Source organism: Barbus barbus (genome assembly GCF_936440315.1).
Source record: "Barbus barbus genome assembly, chromosome: 5".
In the NCBI taxonomy this organism is placed as follows: Eukaryota; Metazoa; Chordata; class Actinopteri; order Cypriniformes; family Cyprinidae; genus Barbus; species Barbus barbus.
The window spans coordinates 28,930,478-28,952,195 of NC_136733.1; the positions used below are offsets into that span (position 1 = coordinate 28,930,478).

A 21,718-nucleotide genomic window follows, 5' to 3' on the forward strand; every position below is an offset into this window, starting at 1 on the left:
AGTCGCTGCATGAAGTGGTATATGTCAAGCTTTACAACCAGGTCTGGCCACCCACCAAATCTTTGTTTTAGTTTTGTCTGTCCTATGCCCTCTCGACAACATTCACAGTCAACAAAGCTGAGGAGGAGCCAGAATAGCATTGCTGTACCTGCGGATGAGATCAGCAGCCATGGTGTCAAGTGCAGGACCCTCCTGAGCAGTCAGGACACTGATGAGGATTTGGCCCACCTCATTGCTCACAGATGTAAGCCACAAGCAGTCCCCTTGACAAAGCCTGATAGCTTCTTGGTGATCTGTGATCACACAGAAAAGACAGTGAATGCCTAAAGCCCAAATAAACTGTTTCCTTTATATGTAAAATACTGAAATAATACTGTTTTTTATATATGTACAAAGCATTAATTTAATTTTTCATGTCTTTTCTGCTAAAAGACTTTTGTTTGTGAGGTAGGATTTTACAGTGGTAAGGGTTAAAAATATTTACCTTTTTTGTGGAATCCATTTTTAATATATTGCCAACGGTGGATGTTATGCTGGCTTTTATTTGATCCATTCTGCTTAAGATGTCTCGGCCATAAACAGCCAGCATCCACCGGTGGGAAGGAACAGCCACTGGCTTAGGAGGGTCCTGGAACTTGATAGGGTGCAGGCTTGGCTGGACAGCGAAGTCTGAGCATGCGCCAATGTAGTATCTTTACAAAACACATTAGGGTTACAATTTCTTTATATTTTAAAATGAAACAATATGTTATTTGAACAATTACAGCCTCTTGAGCCATCAGTATGGAATAATTTTCCGGACTATTTTCAAAATGAATTGCAAATTGTATTTTCCACATGTGGGCGCATAAATTGTGACATAATCCAAATGCAATTGCAAATCTTGCATTATCGTTTGCATTTAAACGCACAGTGACTGCCACATTTCAAATGAAAAAGCAAAGTCCATTTGCAACATGTCTTACGAGCTATGAGCCTGTCATATTTAAATAGCAATATTAATTACCACATTTGCCTTTTCACTTTCTCTGCTTCGTGCATGTAACCTGCCAAAACTCAAATGACATCGCAATTCCTTTGGTATCTGAATTTCCTGTCTTCACGGAAAGCTGTCAATCAATGTGAGGGGGCGGGACTATACTAGGGGACGAACAAAAAACCTTCCTGAAACAATACTTTTTTTAAAAATAATAATAATAATTATAATAATCTTTTTTTTTTTTTTTTTTTTTTTTAGCCCAAATGCAGCGATTACACCTTAACAGTGGGAGCAACAACGGTACGCACAATAGGTCAATATTCACTATTATACCCAAACTCTTTTCACCTGTCTCAACATCACTCACTGTTTCTCTCATTCCGATTGATGCAAATGAGTAAACAGACAGTGCATATCATATCATAACTATCATAGTTCAATTAGGACATTTAAGTACTTTTTCTAAACGTGCCTTAGAATAAAAACATTACTGGTGTGCATCTTGAGACAAAACAAAGGCACTGATTTATTTTAAGATCAGTCAGTGCAAGTTTCTTTCATTTGAAACATCTCAGACTTACATTTTAGTCCAGGACTAGGCTTAAGCCTTGTCTGTGAAACCGGGGGAAATAAACTGTCATTTATATGTATTCATAAAGTCAAAATGTAATCTAATAATGTGGTCTAAGTTTAAATGTTAGAAGAATAAATACATTTTAAGACATGTCATACCAATAAAAGTGGACGTTTCTGTAGAATGACCCATTTCTGAATTGTTTATTTGTGCTGAACATCCTCTTGATCAATGATTTCTCAGGACTAACATCAGCGATTTGGTGAGAATGGAAACCGAAAGTGACTGGGCAAGTTTTTGGAAACGAAACATTGTTTTGAGGCGGGGCTTGAGCTGACGCTTTATAAATGCCTGCCCTTGCTCAGTGTTACCAGAGGCACATTATTTGATTTCGGTGCGACTTATAAGACTTATTGAAGAAAACATCCAACGAAAGCCATATTCAACAAAGCATTTGAACAACCAGACAGGTAAGCCGCACAACTATGAACACATTGAGCAGTAATATTAACTCTAATCTCCAGTTTTAAGTAACTAAATGATGCTGTAGTTGTCAAATTTTAATTATTTAATATTTTATCTTATTTTAATAGATGGAGCTGACAATTAGACTTCTGGGCGGAGATGTGAAGCTTCTGAAAGTGAGTGTTGAAGCCACAGTTGGCGAACTCAAGAAGCTCATTCATCATCACTTCGGAGAGCCTCCTAACAAACAGAAGCTGTCTGCCGATAACGGTACCCGTATCAGCCTTGAGGATGATTCTAGACCCCTCAGCAGTTACGGACTGCACTCTGGATCAGTGGTCAGCCTGCTCATCACCAACCCTGGACCTTTCCAAGTGTTCGTCAGGAATGAGAAGGGCCAGACCGGAACGTATGAAGTTGATGTCAACGAGACCGTAGATCAGCTCCAGGCTAAGATCTACCGTAAAGAGAGAGTCCCTGTGGACCAGCAGAGACTGATTTTCAACGGAAGACAGCTGGAGTCTGGCAGAAAGTTGCAGGAATACGACATCGCCTTAGGAAGCACTATTCACATGACCCTCCGTCTGCGAGGAGGCTGATCGGTTAAATTAATGAAAAAAGAAAAAAGGACTAAAAAGTGTTGTCGTTATATGTGTTAAGTGATGTAAATAGGCTATATGCCTATTATACTCGAAATGTGTTTTTTTTTATAATGTCAAAACTAATATAATTCCATTGCATTTACCTACAGATGTCTTCAGGGTAACACTTTCAGGTGTCCTTGTTACACATGTTAGGCTACATGTACTTACTATTATAATAATAATAAAGTATAATTACATGCAAGTAACCCTAAGACAAACCTTAATCCTAACCCTTGTCATATAGCCTATAAAGTACATGTAGTTAATTCATATTACTCAGTGGCCTACTTAAATGTGTATTGCACTGTAACAAGGACACCTTAAAATAAAGTATAAGAGTCTTCATGTAGGCTAATTCCATTGTATTTATCTGCATTTTATATAAGTGTATCTTTTAGCATTATGAATGATGTTTAACTGTGACTAAAATAATAAATGCTCCAATCATTCCCAAGAAGAAAGTTTCAGTATTGACTTTTTTGTAGTTCAGTGGTTAAGTTTTTGTGATTTACTGAATACGATTTTTTTAACTCACAATTTCGCAAAAAAACATGCCATAACTAATCGACTAAATCTTAATTCTCTATATACTGAAAGTGGAATTTTATTAATTCACATGACGTCCAGGTCTATAAATCAATCTTTCTCATTTAGGATACCTCATATATCCAGGTTTTCCAAAATGGATCCCCGATTCTTCAAAGAAGAAATAAATAAAAATAAAACAAGATAAGAAATATCTTTATTTTTAGCTCATGTTAATACTTGAGGCCCCTTTGTTAAGAACAGTGTTGGGGAAAGTTACTTTTAAAAGTAATGCATTACAATATTGCATTACTCCCTAAAAAAGTAACTAATTACGTTACTTAACTACTTTTTATGGAAAGTAATGCGTTACGTTACTTTTTAAATATGAGCAGGGCTTGATTGTTTTTAATATAATAAGTTCTAATTATAGCAAATGTAAAAGCCCTTTCACACCAAAAAGTGTAATGAATAAACCTCAGGCTGAAGGAAAAGTAAATTCACGTCTGTAAAGTAGAACGTAGGAGAAGAAGGTTCAACACTCTTCAGTAATAAAACACAATGAAGCACAATTGTTAGTTTATCTAAAGTCATTGTTGCTTATTAGTATGGTTGAACTGGATCATCAAAGGTCAGCAGCAAAGACATTGGTTAATAAAATGGGATTAGATACATTTGTGGTGTTTAACATATTTAATTATTGCAGGTTTGCATCATATTCTGAGTTTGCATTTCACTGTTTTAATTCATTTTGATGAATACTAAATCTGTTTTTTGCGAGTGGAATGAATTAATGCACATTCACATTTAGTCTAGATCTACAGTAACAGCATGTTCACACAGCGCACTGTCAGTCAATAAATGGGAAAAAAGTAACTCAGATATTTTCTTGTAAATTAAAAAGTAATGCGTTACTTTACTAGTTACTTGAAAAAAGTAATATTATTACGTAACTCACGTTACTTGTAATGCGTTACCCCCAACACTGGTTAAGAACCATTGATCTTGCATTTGAGCACAAAATAGATCTATGTAAACAAATATTTCATCACAATGCCACACATAAACTTGTCACATGAGTTGTTTATGCTTGCACACAGGAATGGAGAGCAATAAGGAAGACATTCTTATATTGTATTTGCCTCCTTTTGTCATGCCAATGTCCTGAAGTAAAAAGCAAACTTAAACAACTATACAACGTGTTTTGTCTAAGTCGTAAAAAAAGGGGGACATGTCTCCAGACACCAAATACATAACATGGTACAAGACACATGATAATAAATGGAAAGTGTTCAGTCCTCTCAGACTGATACTCTGCACACTATCAGAGTGGGTGTGGTTGCTCTCTGTGTGTTTCAGATCACCTGGGTTTCCCTCGTCATGTGATCAAGGGGAATACCCTCTCTTTCCAATGATTCACTCAGGAGCAGAATGGAAAATGAAGGTTGTGTAAGTAGCTGTCAATGAAACACCTTTTCGTTTTCGTTGGCAACAAATCTAAAGTCAACATGATTTAGCATTATTATAAAATAAATATTTTATGATCTGTTCCCCGAAAGGTTCTTTGGGGAACCAAAAATGGTTATTTTCTATGGCATCACTGTGAACACTCCCATTTGGAACCTTTGCAGGACCAACACAGAGGGAACGCGCATTCGAGGCGCTTTTCATTCTAGACTCCCAGAATTGAGATGTAATGACATTTTTCGTTATTTTTTCTGTTTGTTTTATGTACACATGCTTAATATTTGTGTTATTTATTGCTGTCTTTGTATCTGTATAAGGCCTACTATATACTTCTACGTGCATTTCATTGCAAGATTCGTAGAAAAGGAGATACGGGACATTAATCGATTTTCAGGGGTATTACGACCCCGTTTCTAATAAGTAGATGAAATGAATGGTCAGTTCTTAAACAGGACGTCCTACACTATATGCACGCCTCATATGAAACTATTTTACTGAGGAATTTTTGAGATATGGGACATTATTCGATTTAGAGGGGTATAAAGACACCATTTCTAATAAGTACAAGAAATGAGCAGTCCGTTCTTATATACGACATCCCATACTATATGCACACCTTATATGAAACCAATTTACTGCAGCGTCTTCAAGATATGGGACATTATTCGATGTAGAGGGGTACAAAGACACCATTTCTAATAAGTACAAGAAATTAATGGTCAGTTCTTATACAGGACATGCCATAATATATGCACACCTTATATGAAACCATTTTACTGCAGCGTTTTCAAAATATGGGACATTATTAAATTTTGAGGACTATAAAGACCCCATTTCTAACAAGTACAAGAAATGAACGGTCAGTTCTCATATGGGACGTCCCATATGCACACCTCATATTAAACCATTTTACTGCAGCATTTTCAAGATATGGGACATTATTAAATTTTGAGGACTATAAAGACCCCATTTCTAACAAGTACAAGAAATGAATTGTAAGTTTTTATATAGAGGACATCTCATACTACTGTATAAGCACACCTCATATGAAACCATTTTACTGCAGCATTTTCGAGATATGGGACATTATTCGATTTAGAGGGGTATAAAGACACCATTTCTTGGAAGTAGGAAAAAGCAATAGTCAAGTCTTTTACGAGACGTCCCATGCACACCTCATATAAATCATTTTTACTACACCGTTTTGAAGAAATGTTGCATTATTCAACTTCAGAGGACATCTAATAAGTTGAAGAAAAAAATTATCAGTTCATATACAAGACGTCTCATGCTATCTACATACCTCATATGAAACCTTTTTACTGCAGCATTTTACTGCAGAGTAATGTGCTATTGTCTCATTTCAGTGTCCTGAAAACACCCCATTTCTAATAAGAAGAAATGGACAATCAGTTCTTATATGGGACATCCCATATTTTATGCATATCTTGAAAACGCTGCAGTAAAATGGTTTCATATGAGGTGTGCATATAGTATGGGATGTCCTGTATAAGAACTGACCATTAATTTCTTGTGCTTATTAGAAATGGGGTCTTTGTACCCCTCTAAATCGAATAATGTCCCATATCTTGAAGATGCTGCAGTAAATTGGTTTCATATAAGGTGTGCATATAGTATGGGATGTCGTATATAAGAACTATATATTAATGTCCCATATCTCCTTTTCTACGAATCTTGCAATGAAATGCACGTAGAAGAATATAGTAGGCCTAATACAGATACAAAGACAGCAATAAATAACACGAATATTAAGCATATGTACATAAAACAAACAGAAAAAATAACGAAAGATGTCATTACATCTCAATTCTGGGAGTCTAGAATGAAAAGCACTTTGAATGCGCGTTCCCTCTGTGTTGGTCCTGCAATTACCGTAAGTATAGTAATACGCACGCATCCCCATTTTTTCAATCGCGGCTGGCTTGACCGTGTTTTTCTGAACTGCGGGTGGCTTGACCGCGGTCAAATGAGTAAACAGACAGTGCATGCCATATCATAACTATCATAGTTCAATTAGGACATTTAAGTAATTTTTGTAAACGTGCCTTAGAATAAAAACATTACTGGTGTGCATCTTGAGACAAAACAAAGGCACTGATTTATTTTAAGATCAGTCAGTGCAAGTTTCTTTCATTTGAAACATCTCAGACTTACATTTTAGTCCAGGACTAGGCTTAAGCCTTGTCTGTGAAACCGGGGGAAATAAACTGTCATTTATATGTATTCATAAAGTCATGTAATCTAATAATGTGGTCTAAGTTTAAATGTTAGAAGAATAAATACATTTTAAGACATGTCATACCAATAAAAGTGGACGTTTCTGTAGAATGACCCATTTCTGAATTGTTTATTTGGGCTGAACATCCTCTTGATCAATGATTTCTCAGGACTAACATCAGCGATTTGGTGAGAATGGAAACCGAAAGTGACTGAGCAAGTTTTTGGAAACGAAACATTGTTTTGAGGCGGGGCTTGAGCTGACGCTTTATAAATGCCTGCCCTTGCTCAGTGTTACCAGAGGCACATTATTTGATTTCGGTGCGACTTATAAGACTTATTGAAGAAAACATCCAACGAAAGCCATATTCAACAAAGCATTTGAACAACCAGACAGGTAAGCCGCACAACTATGAACACATTGAGCAGTAATATTAACTCTAATCTCCAGTTTTAAGTAACTAAATGATGCTGTAGTTGTCAAATTTTAATTATTTTATATTTTATCTTATTTTAATAGATGGAGCTGACAATTAGACTTCTGGGCGGAGATGTGAAGCTTCTGAAAGTGAGTGTTGAAGCCACAGTTGGCGAACTCAAGAAGCTCATTCATCATCACTTCGGAGAGCCTCCTAACAAACAGAAGCTGTCTGCCGATAACGGTACCCGTATCAGCCTTGAGGATGATTCTAGACCCCTCAGCAGTTACGGACTGCACTCTGGATCAGTGGTCAGCCTGCTCATCACCAACCCTGGACCTTTCCAAGTGTTCGTCAGGAATGAGAAGGGCCAGACCGGAACGTATGAAGTTGATGTCAACGAGACCGTAGATCAGCTCCAGGCTAAGATCTACCGTAAAGAGAGAGTCCCTGTGGACCAGCAGAGACTGATTTTCAACGGAAGACAGCTGGAGTCTGGCAGAAAGTTGCAGGAATACGACATCGCCTTAGGAAGCACTATTCACATGACCCTCCGTCTGCGAGGAGGCTGATCGGTTAAATTAATGAAAAAAGAAAAAAGGACTAAAAAGTGTTGTCGTTATATGTGTTAAGTGATGTAAATAGGCGATATGCCTATTATACTCGAAATGTGTTTTTTTTTTATAATGTCAAAACTAATATAATTCCATTGCATTTACCTACAGATGTCTTCAGGGTAACACTTTCAGGTGTCCTTGTTACACATGTTAGGCTACATGTACTTACTATTATAATAATAATAAAGTATAATTACATGCAAGTAACCCTAAGACAAACCTTAATCCTAACCCTTGTCATATAGCCTATAAAGTACATGTAGTTAATTCATATTACTCAGTGGCCTACTTAAATGTGTATTGCACTGTAACAAGGACACCTTAAAATAAAGTATAAGAGTCTTCATGTAGGCTAATTCCATTGTATTTATCTGCATTTTATATAAGTGTATCTTTTAGCATTATGAATGATGTTTAACTGTGACTAAAATAATAAATGCTCCAATCATTCCCAAGAAGAAAGTTTCAGTATTGACTTTTTTGTAGTTCAGTGGTTAAGTTTTTGTGATTTACTGAATACGATTTTTTTAACTCACAATTTCGCAAAAAAGCATGCCATAACTAATCGACTAAATCTTAATTATTTATATACTGAAAGTGGAATTTTATTAATTCACATGACGTCCAGGTCTATAAATCAATCTTTCTCATTTAGGATACCTCATATATCCAGGTTTTCCAAAATGGATCCCCGATTCTTCAAAGAAGAAATAAATAAAAATAAAACAAGATAAGAAATATCTTTATTTTTAGCTCATGTTAATACTTGAGGCCCCCTTGTTAAGAACAGTTTTGGGGAAAGTTACTTTTAAAAGTAATGCATTACAATATTGCATTACTCCCTAAAAAAGTAACTAATTACGTTACTTAACTACTTTTTATGGAAAGTAATGCGTTACGTTACTTTTGCGTTACTTTTTAAATATGAGCAGGGCTTGATTGTTTGTTTTTAATATAATAAGTTCTATCATAGCAAATGTAAAAGCCCTTTCACACCAAAAAGTGTAATGAATAAACCTCAGGCTGTCAGTCAATAAATGGGAAAAAAGTAACTCAGATATTTTCTTGTAAATTAAAAAGTAATGCGTTACTTTACTAGTTACTTGAAAAAAGTAATATTCTTACGTAACTCACGTTACTTGTAATGCGTTACCCCCAACACTGGTTAAGAACCATTGATCTTGCATTTGAGCACAAAATAGATCTATGTAAACAAATATTTCATCACAATGCCACACATAAACTTGTCACATGAGTTGTTTATGCTTGCACACAGGAATGGAGAGCAATAAGGAAGACATTCTTATATTGTATTTGCCTCCTTTTGTCATGCCAATGTCCTGAAGTAAAAAGCAAACTTAAACAACTATACAACGTGTTTTGTCTAAGTCGTAAAAAAAGGGGGACATGTCTCCAGACACCAAATACATAACATGGTACAAGACACATGATAATAAATGGAAAGTGTTCAGTCCTCTCAGACTGATACTCTGCACACTATCAGAGTGGGTGTGGTTGCTCTCTGTGTGTTTCAGATCACCTGGGTTTCCCTCGTCATGTGATCAAGGGGAATACCCTCTCTTTCCAATGATTCACTCAGGAGCAGAATGGAAAATGAAGGTTGTGTAAGTAGCTGTCAATGAAACACCTTTTCGTTTTCGTTGGCAACAAATCTAAAGTCAACATGATTTAGCATTATTATAAAATAAATCTTTTATGATCTGTTCCCCGAAAGGTTCTTTGGGGAACCAAAAATGGTTCTTTTCTATGGCATCACTGTGAACACTCCCATTTGGAACCTTTATTATTGAGTGTTGAGTATAATTGCATATTTAATGGATGTTACACAAATAAATAAAGAAATCATAGTAAAAGTAATAATAATAGAAGCATTAGGGAACAAACTACATAAATTCACATTGGTTTCACTATGACGTAATTCTTGTCCATGAGATTTCAAGCTCTGAACACACCTAGATGTTTGTACCATACGTCATGTTATGGCCTGTTATGCTCACTGCTTCTCTGAAGTATGGAAACAGGAAGTTGCTGAATAATCCCTGAAAAGGAAACTCAGCATGGAGGCGAGTTTCAAAACAATCGTGAATATTTAGAACCGATTGTGTGTTTGTGAAAGAGGCAACTTACTTTTTATAACAAAAAAAAGTAATAAGTATATTTTATTTGTTAACATTAGAGCTGCTATAAATGCTGTGTAAAATGTGCCTTTCACATTTTTAATACAACAATATTACCTTCTTTAAAACACTGTCATACAGTCTTTAAATCATAATATTAAGTGAATTAAAATACAAATTTAAAAATGTAATTTTTATTTTTTTTGGTGTGCATGTGTGTGCTGGTAATTATTATATAAACCAAGTGTCATAAAAACAACATTGTATGCATTTATCGGGTTATGAAATTATACAAAATATATTAACATGACTACTGCTATTTATGTACATCAACTCAGTGAAGATAACAGCAGTAGTATTAGTAACCGCTAACATAAGTTTGCGATTAATATATTTTAATGAATCAAATACAACAATCAAAACCCTGACATCATTGTCAGTGCTTCCACAAGCAGTAGAAAGACATCAGCAAGTTGCTCATAACAGAGCAACAATTCATTAACCGTCAGTGGAAGTAGCAGTAAATTCTCATTACTGATCCACATCACAGTTAATTTACAGAAACTGACTAATATTCCCCATCAGTTTTCCTGGAAGACATTTAAAACATATCCAATGCTTTAAAGGCACAAACTAGATTTAACCAACCATGGCCTACTGTAGCTGGTTTTGTGGTTTCATTTCCTGACCGAGGCTAGATATGCATACCAGAATAAAGCAACCAGGTTTGCAAACAGCACTCGGAACTGTGCAAAGAGTAAGAGAAAAAGATAATGAGATAATGGATCAGACAAGCCTTATGCAATCTGGAAGGGAGGACTGGTGTAATGTTTTTATGCCTACCTGTACAGGTACATAGTTGATATTGATAAACTGAATCGGGGTCCAAACCTTCCAGTTCATCTTCATTGCAGGCCAGTAACTTGTTTTAAGTTTGTTTTGAACATCTGCGAGAGTCTTGCCCTGCAAAGATCACATTTGTAGCTGTAAACATAATCACCATAACTGATTAACTTTTAAGTTGATCTGCATATTCTTTATGATTTTTTGTTCACTTCGTTGTGCATGTCTCAGAAGTTCAAGATAAGCTTCAGCAGTCTGTAACCTTGAAGGCCAGTCAGATAAAACATTATGAATGGACATTAAAACCTGTTAGGCTATGAAAAGCAGCTTTGTTTCAAGGAAGAATCAGTTTACAAATAGATAAAAACATCCTCTTTATTAAGAAACATTCATTTAACTGTTTAATTCTTTTGTACTCAATAAAATGCACTATATAATTTATTTCAATAATTCTCTATTAGACTTATTTGTTAAACAGTGTCTTCAGGCACAGGATAAAACAAGTTCAGCATTACTATATTAGTTTGATGTCAATGTGGTGTGACACTAGAGTAAAAAAATAAATAATGTAATCAACACACTAATCAGAAGCAGCAAACAAGTGAAGTTCACTAACCAGCAGCTGAAGTCTATATTCTGGTCAAAGCAGAACAACATGAAGGTTTTCCTTACATTTGCATAAGAGCTGCCTCTTGTGAAAAGATCACGGCCTGTATCGGTGAGTGACAAACAGTCCTGCTACTTTACGCTCCACAGAATTATGAAATTCACATACTTGCTTCATCCACACTTCACCCATCTTACTATACTTACTACCAACTTCTCCATGCTTGACAGTAAATGGTAGCACAATGTGTCAATGACAGTAATAACAACAAAGTTGTTGCCCAGAAAAGGAGGCAAGTGTAAACAAAGTGCAGAAGTTAAGTAATACTGTTGTGCTGTATTTAAAACAGCATATATTTCTGTTCAACAAAGAAGAAAACCTGATTAATCTCAGCTATGAAACATTACCTCCAAAGCATTCATAACCACATAAAAGAGCAAGAGGAAAGCAGGGGCGAATATCAGACGTTCCAGCAGCAGGCGCTTGATCAGGCAGTATGGGACAGTGTTTGGCAACAGCACCTCCAAGAGATGATAGAAGTAATGACTGGCTGGACCTGTGATAAAAAGTCTGAAAAAAAAAAAAAAAAAAAAAATTTGAAACACATTTGTTCCTCATTTAACAGTCCTGATATTAAATATTTCTGTAAAAAGACTTAATGTGTACTGTGACATGCATGTGTAGTCTTTCAAATAAGTAAAACATAAATATTTTTACATGATTATGTGGTGTGTGTAATTAAAACGCATCGTCACTCTACCCAAATATTGCAAAGTGTACAGGTCCCAGTATATTGATTTTCTTTTTTGGGCTATTTTCTTTGTTGCTCCTCCTGTACTCCAAAGCTTGAGACAGTAGATTTCCCAAAGCAGAGAGAATACCACTGCAAGAAAGAACAAAACTGCCATTGTATCAATGAACCCACATGGCCTTGCATGCTGCATCCAAAGATTAAGACACTTGTCTTTGTGTTTGGTCCAAAAGTGAGTGTTACTTTTAACAGGACTTGATTTCCCCTCCCCCCAAACAACCAATAGAAAAACACAGTGCAAAGTCCTTTTGAAAAACATTAAATGGATAAAGGATATCTTTTTATATGACTGCTAGTACTACAAAGCGTTTTATTAAGAGTTTAAGACGCATTTTTTGTTGTTGCTTAGTGTTTAGTGATTTTAATTTGTTTTTCTTATATTTTATATAAAATTAAAATACATTTAAATATATAAAATTTTATTTTTAAACTTAAACTAAAACTAACACATTACTCATAGTTATTAATTATATAAATATTATGATTAAATTATGTACTCACTGACACCTCATGTTTCCCTGATATATTAATAATTAAGTATGAAATTATTAAATAAATAACTTTCTTGTATTAATATAAGATTGAGCATTAATTATTATTATCTTATATTAGTTGCATTTCACAGTTCATAGGTGTAAATGTACCAGCTAGTATAAATCTACCATGCAAAAAATCAAAACATTGAGAAAATCACCTTTAAAGTTGTCCAAATGAAGTTCTTAGCAATGCATATTACTAATCAAAAATTTAATTGAGATCTTTTTACAGAAGGAAATTTACTAAATATCTTCACGGAACATAATCTTTACTTAATATCCAAATTATTTTTGGCATAAAGGAAAAATTTTGACCCATACAATGTATTTTTGGCTATTGCTACAAATATACCCCAGCGACAAGACTGGTTTTGTGCTCCAGGGTCACATTTTTGTGAAATGACAATAAACTGCTGGTATATTAGCTTTTATGTTCTATTGTTTTGAGCATAACAATAAAAAACTGAATAAATTGTACTTGTCTAATATCACTGCAAGCAGAATTCAATGTAGATGTGGTATTGTTACATGATGAGTATTGTGTAATGTTTGAGTATATTCATTCATAATAATTGGTTAGTGGTACAACCAAGATAATTACGATAAGCATGGTAAAATGTATTAAACGTACTGTAAGTGAATTTCTCCCAAATCTACAGCAAGCCAACTAGCTTAAAGATGTAAACTGACCTCGTAACCGATTTGGTGATGATTGGATATTTCTTTAACAAACTCAAGTACTGCTGCAGTACCCTCGTCAGAAAAGAAGGGTCTCGGATAAGTAAACTTTGCGTTGGCATCTTCGGTTTAGTTTAGTTTACTAGTACACCGTCTGTGCACTTCGGTCACGACAGCTCGGTGTTTTTTTTGACAAAAGTGAAAATCTTTGATGAGGGTGGAACGTAGCGTGCGTGCGTGGTCTGAATGTGTACGTCATAGAACAGAGGGCTCCTATTGGCTTACTTCTACATGACCACGCCCTAAAATCCACATGCTGTCTCTTAAAGAGACAAGCCATGCCAATTCTTAAAGGGACAGAACATCTTGTAATCTACTCCCCCTCATGACATGAACCAGCATGACTTAAAATATAAAATAAAGAGAAGTGAGAGAAAACATAATCCTGTTGCAGAATTTAATTTATGTGAAAAAATGTTCCTCCACACATTAATATCATAAAAATATACAATTGTGCAAATAGCATCATGTACAATCAACAAATAACAAGGAATTTACAGAGTAATACTAGAAATGGATGTACACTGAAATATTTGTGTCAGCAGAAAATCTATTTGGCAATTTGGAATATGGACTGCATTCCTATATTCTTGCTAGGTTTCCCTTCTAGGTATTCACTAAAGATAAAATAACATGGGATATGTCAATTATACAACAAAAACACAGGATTCATAGGAAACCTGATCTACAACCTGGAAACTATGAGGATACATCCCATGATTTTGCATTCTCCCTTAATTACCCTCAAAATGTGAAACAAAAACAGCTTAGTGGTGTTTTTGTCTTACAAAAGACCTTTATATGCAAATTGCATACATATATTATTAACAATAGATAATTAATTGACAAAGACACATTATTGATAATAAACTGCATGATAAACCATGTCAAATGTACCTCTCTAACAGATCATTAGCTTAATGGGCAAGGCAACAATTCTAGGTCAATTTGCAATGAAACGTTATTGTGAAATGTAGAGTTCAAATCTCTGTGTGAATCCCCATATCAGTGGCAACTAGTGCTCATGACTGGCATCATTCATCATCATATGCTCAGATAACGACTTAGTGGTTTTCTAATACAACAACCACCATAGACAATGAGCAAGATTAAGGTGGAAACTATGATATACAGAGTCCTCGTCTTCCCTCTCTTTGTGACACAAAGACCAATCAGAATCAACATGCACACCAAACTGCATGCACAGGAATGCACAGTTGCACTTGGCCGTAGTAGCATGGCCTGGAATGGAGAGAAGCGAGGATTAACGCTCTAGCTTTGAACTAAGAAGAAGTTACTCGGGTCAGCTGAGACGCTACTCTTCCACCCTCAGACCGGGCCTTTGCACTCGTTCGTAAAACAGCAGATATGCGCTGGAGGAGAGCGCCTCCTGAAGGGAAGCTTTCCTCACCGAATCATCAGACACCCAGAGCCACTGGGAGCTAAAAGGAGACGTTCCACGGAGAGCGGCAGGGCAGCGGCGGTAAGTGACAAAGTGTCCAGAGTGCATGTCGCCATGATGGACCAGGATGGCCATCAAGCGGAAGAAATACTCTGATGTGCTAGAGTGAGGAGAAAAAAAAGATAAGTTACTATATGAAGTAAATTGAAATAGATTACATTCATCATAAAGCATGCATGTGTGTATCTACCTGTAGTCATAAGTGAGGTTGAGCTGTGAGCTCAGTCCTGGTGAGTGTAGAAAGATGGAGGGAAAGGTTCCATTGGACAGTGGCTTACTGTTGTTACAGTGTTCTGAATCTAAAAAAAGAAATTGAAATTTATCTTAAAACACTTATATACTTATTTTTTTTAATTACATTTAGTATTCTTATATTCTAGAATGAATACTAATACTAACAAGTATTATTATTATTAATTCTAGAATATTCTTGAATTACTATTATTATTATTATTATTATATTAAAATAGTAAAAGGAATTCAAGGATATTACACTGATTTTAAAGATGAAACACTAAAAATATTAATTATATTTTGTATATATTCTGTTTAATAATACAATTATTAATTATAAGTTATTATTATCAATCAAAATAAACATGTTTTGAATATATTTTATAGAATAAAAAAATAATAATAAATTATAACAACAACAGAAAAAACTATTATTATTATTATTACTACTACTATAATTCATTACTTAATTTTTAATTATTAAAGATACCAAAAGTATTGCAAGGATATTTGATTGATTTTACTTTAAATGGAGCAAATCAATATTCACAGATCAAAATGACAGCATCACATTACCACTGAAAAAAAAACAACAAAAAAAGTTCACATCTCTTACCAACACCATTAGCAATGGTGTTGTCTTTTGGGTCTCCGGCAGCTTTGGCAGATATGGGCTTATTTGTTCTGCTGGTGCTTTGGAGGTTCTGACCAGCAGTACAATGTTTGTATCGATCCAGAGACAAATATTCTGTAAACTGAACATGCTCTTGTCTCTTAATGGGAGTGCCCTCTTTAGACCACGTCAATCTCTGCAGATGGATGCAGAGGCACTGAGGCAACTAAAGGTGAAAATAAACACACACAAACCAACAGGAGGTTATTTAAGACTGTCAACTGTCAGTGTTTGGAAAAGTGTGCTGGTCTGAATGAAAGAATAACAATCATATCTACCTTTCCAAGTTTTAGCTGCTTGACAAATGTTGTCCTCTGACTCGCAAAGACTTCTCCATTTACAAACTCTCCAGCCTGTTGCTACAAAGAGACAGAGAGAATCAGCTCAATAATGCTCAGAAATTGCAGCAAATAAATAAGGTACATTGGTACTATAGTAACTTGTCCTGATAAATATACACATTGTACCTTGGTACAGTTTTCACACTCCACTTCTTTGATGGTTTCAGAGGAGATGAAATGCTGGAGACACTGGTCCAAAGTAACCGGTCTGCCCTGATACATGTGAATACAAGCGATGCAAACTATACACATATCTTTGTCTTTAAGATACTAGCTGGGTAATAAGACTTCAACTGGGATATTTTAATGTGTAGATTAGCTTTCTACAATAATTACATGTGATTGTGTATTAGAGAACAAGTTAACTTACCCACTGTACTGACGGGATAGACAGAGACAAGCTGTCGAAAGAATCATAGTGCACAGGACTCTGAAATCAAAAACAGACAGGCTTAACAATCCCATTCTTTCAATAAAATGCTGTAGATAGAAATCATAAATATTTGACCATGGACCATAAAACCATTCTTAAGTGTCAATTTTTCAAAATTGAGATTCATACATCACCTGAAAGCTGAATAAATAAGCATTCCATTTGTTAGATACAACTATTTGAAATCTGGAATCTGAGGGTTCAAAAAAAATCTAAATACTGAGAAAATCGCCATTAAAGTTGTCCAAATGAAGTTCTTAACTATGCATATTACTAATCAAACATGAAGTTTTGATACATTTATGGTAAGAAATTTACAAAATATCTTCATGGAACATGATCTTTACTTAATATCTTAATGATTTTTGGCATAAAAAAAAAATCTATAATTTTAAGCCATACAATGTATTTTTGGCTATTGCTACAAATATACCCCAGCGACTTAAGACTGGTTTTGTGGTCCAGGGTCACATATTTGTTTAAAAAGCCTGAAAAATATCACCTGCTGCTCACAGCGTTTACAAGCCATATAACTTGTTAACCGCCCATGAAAAGGGTGCCGAGTCCTCCATAAACTTGGAATAGGATGTAATGGACCTGAATAAGAAAAAGATTAAATTACTAAACGCTAAAAAAAACTAAGTAAATCAAGGCAATAAAAATGTTTAAAGAATGAAGTCTTCATTCACCTCCACTTCTGCAGCTTATGTTTTTTTCTTTGGACTCCACAGATTTCTGAAAGCATTAACAGTAGAGAATGTCTATGGTACCTTTCTAAATATTAACTCTTTAGTTTACAAACTATCTTTTGGAACTATCTAATACTGCACTAACAGTGACTGTTCATGTTTACCTCCAGTGTTTGCATGTCGAACAGGTGAGCGACTCTGGGCTGGTGTTCCCGTTCCTCCTCCAATGATGATGTGAGTACATGAAAGAGCTCATGAGCATCCTGAGGAGAAAATGTAAAAATGACAGTCATTTTCATGTTAATGAATTTTTTAAAATCCAACATTTGAGCTAAGGATGTAAAAACATGAGTAATTTGTCCATTTTAGGTGAAATATTCCTTTACAAAAATAATACAACTAAAACTGCATTGTTTTTGAGAACATCGTACCTGTTCCTCGAAGGAGCTAATGTGCCATCTGTAAAGCCTGAGAGCTTCTAAAAGGCCTCCAGCATCTAAAACAACATCTTCTCCAGGATCATGACTCGACAGGGCTGTATAAAGGAGGGAAGATGGAGAGATCACCCTGTGCATTTGGGTGATGGAGAGATCACCCAAATGCACAAATTAACATTTTTGCATTTGTTCTATCGGTTGAATGGGAAATAACCTTTAAGTAACTGCATCAGAGATCTGGACAGATGAGTCTCTCGCTCAGTTCTCTCTGGATGGACATTGCTTTCATTTGTGAAGTCTTCAAGCCATCTGATGAAGGAAGGACACGCTGCCAGGCCCTGGAGAAGTGAGTTCATAAAGCATGTGTTCCCCAGATTAAGCAGACCAGGAACCATACCTGTGAGAGAAATTACACATTTAACAATAAAAATAAAATTAAATCATTATTATTATTATTATTAAGTAGACCAAGAACCATATGAGATGGTTATATGTGAGAGAAATAATACATTTAAGCAATGAATAGTCAAAACACACCTGCAATCTCTAGAATATAACACAGCCTTGAGCCTTATTGCTCTCATAAAAAGGCTACTTCTTTATATTTTATACTTCTAAACATTAAGAATACATATTTTCATTTGTGAAAAGCAAATTTATAAAGTGCCATCTGTGTAACAAGATACAGTTCCTGACATGTAAACTAAGGTTAATAGTTGTCCATCAGGAATAACTCTTTACAAAGACTGTGAAGAGGTGTTTCAACAGTTATTAACATTGTAAAACTTTTTATATTTTAATTAAAATGCATATATATGTTTTATTACTTGGGCAATAAATGTGAATGTTTCTAATACATCTTTCTCTTTTCTGACCAAATGCGATCAATCTCTCCACATTTTTTCCTCTGAAAAGTCAAGGAAAAGTTTTTTTCTATTCTGGCAAATAGGAATGCAAAAGAAAAAAAACATTTGCTACAACATCAGAGAAGAAATGTAATTTCAAGGGGCAGAGGAAGTTAATGCTTAAAATTATTTATTAAGATTACCAAGGCACATGAATTAAAAATTCTGATGTGCATACAGTGCCTATAGAAAGTCTTCATACCCCTAAATTTTTTCATATTTAGTTATGTTGCGTTATGTTAAACTGCTTTAAATTACCCCCCACATAAATCTACACCCTACTCACCATAATGAAAAAGCAAAAACGGATTTATCACAACTTTGCAAATTTATTAAAAAGGAAACACTGAAAAAAATGACATTGCACAAGTCTTCATACCCTTAACTCAAAACTTAGTTAAAGCACTTTGGCAACAATTAAAGCCTTGCATATCTGCATTTTTTTTTTCTCCCATTCTTCTCTTTAGATGATCTCAGGTTGGCTGGGGACCATCGGTGGACAGCCATTTCTAGGTTTCTCCAAAGATGTCTGATTGGTTCCAAGTCTCAGCTCTGGCTGGGCCACTCGAGGACGTTCATATAGTCGTCCCTAAGCCGCTCCTGCATTGTCTTGGCTGTGTGCATGATTGTCATGTTGGAAGGTGAACTTTCAGCCCAGTCTGAGGTTCTGAGTGCTCTGAACCAGGTTTTCATTAAGGATATCTCTGTATTTTGCTGCATTCAGCTTTCCGTCTTCTCTGATCACTTCCCCAGTCCCTGCCGCTGAAAAACACCTCCACGGCATGATGCTGCGTCACCGTTGGGATGGTATTATGCAGGTGATAAACGGTGCTTGGTTTCCCTCAGACATGAATAAGGAATTGAGGTTGATCAGACCAGAGAATCTTTTTTTTTTTATAGTCTGAGAGTTATTTGGGAGTATTTTTGTAAATTCCAATCATGGTTTCATGTATCTTTACTGAGGAGAAGCTTGAGTTTGGTCACTTTGCCATCAAGCCCAGATTGGTGGAGTGTTGCAGTGATGTTTGTCCTTCTGTAAGTTTCTTCCATCTCTATAAGATCATGGAGCTCAATCAGAGTGACCATCAGTGTCTTGATCACCTCTCCAACCAAGACCCTTCTCCTTCGATTGCTCAGTTTGGCCAGGAGGGATTGTTTAAAACTTCATCCATTAAGGATTATGAAGGCCAAATGCTCCTGTGAACCTTCAACACAGCAGACATTTTTCTGTAGTCTTCCCCAGATCTGTCTCAACACAAACCTGTCTCTCATCTCTGCAGGCCATTCCTTTGACCTCATTGCTTAGTTTTTGCTCTGACATCCATTTCAGCTGTTAAACTTTATATAGACAGCCGTGTGTGCCTTTCCAAATCATGTCCAATCAACTGAATTTGCCTCAGGTTAACTCCAGTCGGAGTATAGAAATATCTCAAAGATGATTCAGTGAAACTGGAATGCTCCTGATCTAAATTTCAAGTGTCAAAGCAAAGGGTATGAAGACTTGTGCAATGTCATTTTATCAGTGTTTCCTTTTTAATAAATTTGCAAAGTTGTGATAAATCCAGTTTTTGCTTTGCCATTATGGTGAGTGCAGTGTAGATTTATGTGGGGCAAAAAAAAAAGTAATTTATAGCAGTTTAACATAACGCAACATAACAAAATGTGAAAAAATGAAGGTGTATGAAGACTTTTAGATAAATAAATTATAATAAACACTGCTTGTTATATTCCATAAAAAATAGGAATTGTCAGTTTTAATTTCACGGTGACTTTAAACTTGCTCCAAGATGTTAAATCACAAAGAAACCGGACAACTCACCTTTTCTCTTTTTCTTCCTGTCTGAAATTGGCCCCCATAGTACATAGACTCCAGCAGCCATGGCAGCAGCTACTCCACCAATCACACCCCAGTTTTTCATCATCCTGTTCCTGAAACAGAAAGAAAAAAGAAGTGTTTTGGTTGTATCCGGCACAGACAGCTGGACAGAAATGAACAGCACATTTACAAATCATCACATGTAGACTGATCACAAACAAACATGTCAGAGGGACACCTGTGGCAGACAGCAGACTACCTCTGACCCTGACAGCTGTGTTTGCATTAACCCTGACTCTCCAACAAAAACCCATAAGCCATCATTACACAACCCACTTTTTGTGGAAAAAAGTAGAACACACAAAACCAAATATCATGCTCTGATTCATGCTGAACACTGAAGTGAAGCTTTCTGAATCATTAAATACCTAGATGTTAACTTTACATCTATTTCCAAGACAGATGGAGTAGATAAGCTACTGCTGACTATCAAGCTATAAAGAGAGCCGTCCGAATACATATATACAAACTCCAACCTTGCAGCGGTTCCAGTGCGTAAGAACTCCCGGACGAGCTTGTCTGTAGCTCCCTGTTTGCACCAAGGCATATTTCACTGCGCCTAAAAGTGCGGAACTAAACATTCATTGCGCATTGTTGCGCGACGGACCTTCCGCGGAGCAGGAAGCGGAAATGATGAAAGGCTGAGAAAGCTGCAGCCTATATTTATTTAGAAGGGTTTGTGTTTACAGAAGAACAGACATGTTCTTAAAACAATGTTTAGTGTTCAACACCTACCTTAACTGTTTAGGAATATTAGTTTTTACAGATTAGCTGAATGATAATAGACAACCCATAGGCTATTATGGTCCAGGTCATAGACTGACAGAATTTGGATTAGAAAGCCACGAAGTCTTTAAATATTTGTGAGGATTTATATGCGTATTTCGATTTGTTTTGTGTTCCAAATAAACATATGAGTAGACTTCAAATCTGACCGAATTTTATAGGCATTTCACTCATCACATATCTTTATTTATTTACATATTTATTGACTTCATCTCGAAGATACTTTTCCGCCTGGATTTCTAATTTATCCGACCTTTATTTGCAAATCTGCACATTTGAGG

At 35.6% G+C, this 21,718-nt stretch overlaps 4 protein-coding genes across 4 annotated transcripts; 2 read left to right on the top strand and 2 right to left on the bottom strand.

Moving 5' to 3' along the window:
- Positions 1 to 1,925: 1,925 nt before the first annotated feature.
- On the top strand, positions 1,926 to 3,009 carry LOC306869851 (uncharacterized protein). The gene is made up of 2 exons (XM_079416777.1): positions 1,926 to 2,023; positions 2,147 to 3,009. The coding sequence occupies exon 2, from the start codon at positions 2,147 to 2,149 to the stop codon at positions 2,615 to 2,617; it is 471 nt and encodes a 156-aa protein (XP_079272903.1). The 5' UTR covers positions 1,926 to 2,023; the 3' UTR covers positions 2,618 to 3,009.
- Positions 3,010 to 7,188: 4,179 nt separating this feature from the next.
- On the top strand, positions 7,189 to 9,007 carry LOC306869632 (uncharacterized protein). Its single transcript, XM_079416459.1, has 2 exons — positions 7,189 to 7,289; positions 7,413 to 9,007. The coding sequence occupies exon 2, from the start codon at positions 7,413 to 7,415 to the stop codon at positions 7,881 to 7,883; it is 471 nt and encodes a 156-aa protein (XP_079272585.1). The 5' UTR covers positions 7,189 to 7,289; the 3' UTR covers positions 7,884 to 9,007.
- Positions 9,008 to 10,244: 1,237 nt separating this feature from the next.
- On the bottom strand, positions 10,245 to 13,791 carry LOC306869376 (peroxisomal membrane protein 2-like). Its single transcript, XM_079416135.1, has 5 exons — positions 13,554 to 13,791; positions 12,277 to 12,399; positions 11,924 to 12,086; positions 10,910 to 11,029; positions 10,245 to 10,812 (listed from the first exon to the last, which is right to left on the bottom strand). The coding sequence occupies exons 1-5, from the start codon at positions 13,661 to 13,663 to the stop codon at positions 10,744 to 10,746; spliced, it is 585 nt and encodes a 194-aa protein (XP_079272261.1). The 5' UTR covers positions 13,664 to 13,791; the 3' UTR covers positions 10,245 to 10,743.
- Positions 13,792 to 13,983: 192 nt separating this feature from the next.
- Positions 13,984 to 21,218, bottom strand: LOC306869377 (ubiquitin carboxyl-terminal hydrolase 30-like). Its single transcript, XM_079416136.1, has 13 exons — positions 21,128 to 21,218; positions 20,595 to 20,704; positions 18,085 to 18,267; positions 17,865 to 17,968; positions 17,598 to 17,696; positions 17,434 to 17,479; positions 17,247 to 17,341; positions 16,682 to 16,741; positions 16,438 to 16,524; positions 16,249 to 16,329; positions 15,914 to 16,136; positions 15,254 to 15,362; positions 13,984 to 15,163 (listed from the first exon to the last, which is right to left on the bottom strand). Exons 1-13 carry the CDS (start codon positions 21,196 to 21,198, stop codon positions 14,917 to 14,919), a joined length of 1,515 nt encoding a protein of 504 aa, XP_079272262.1. The 5' UTR covers positions 21,199 to 21,218; the 3' UTR covers positions 13,984 to 14,916.
- Positions 21,219 to 21,718: the final 500 nt, after the last annotated feature.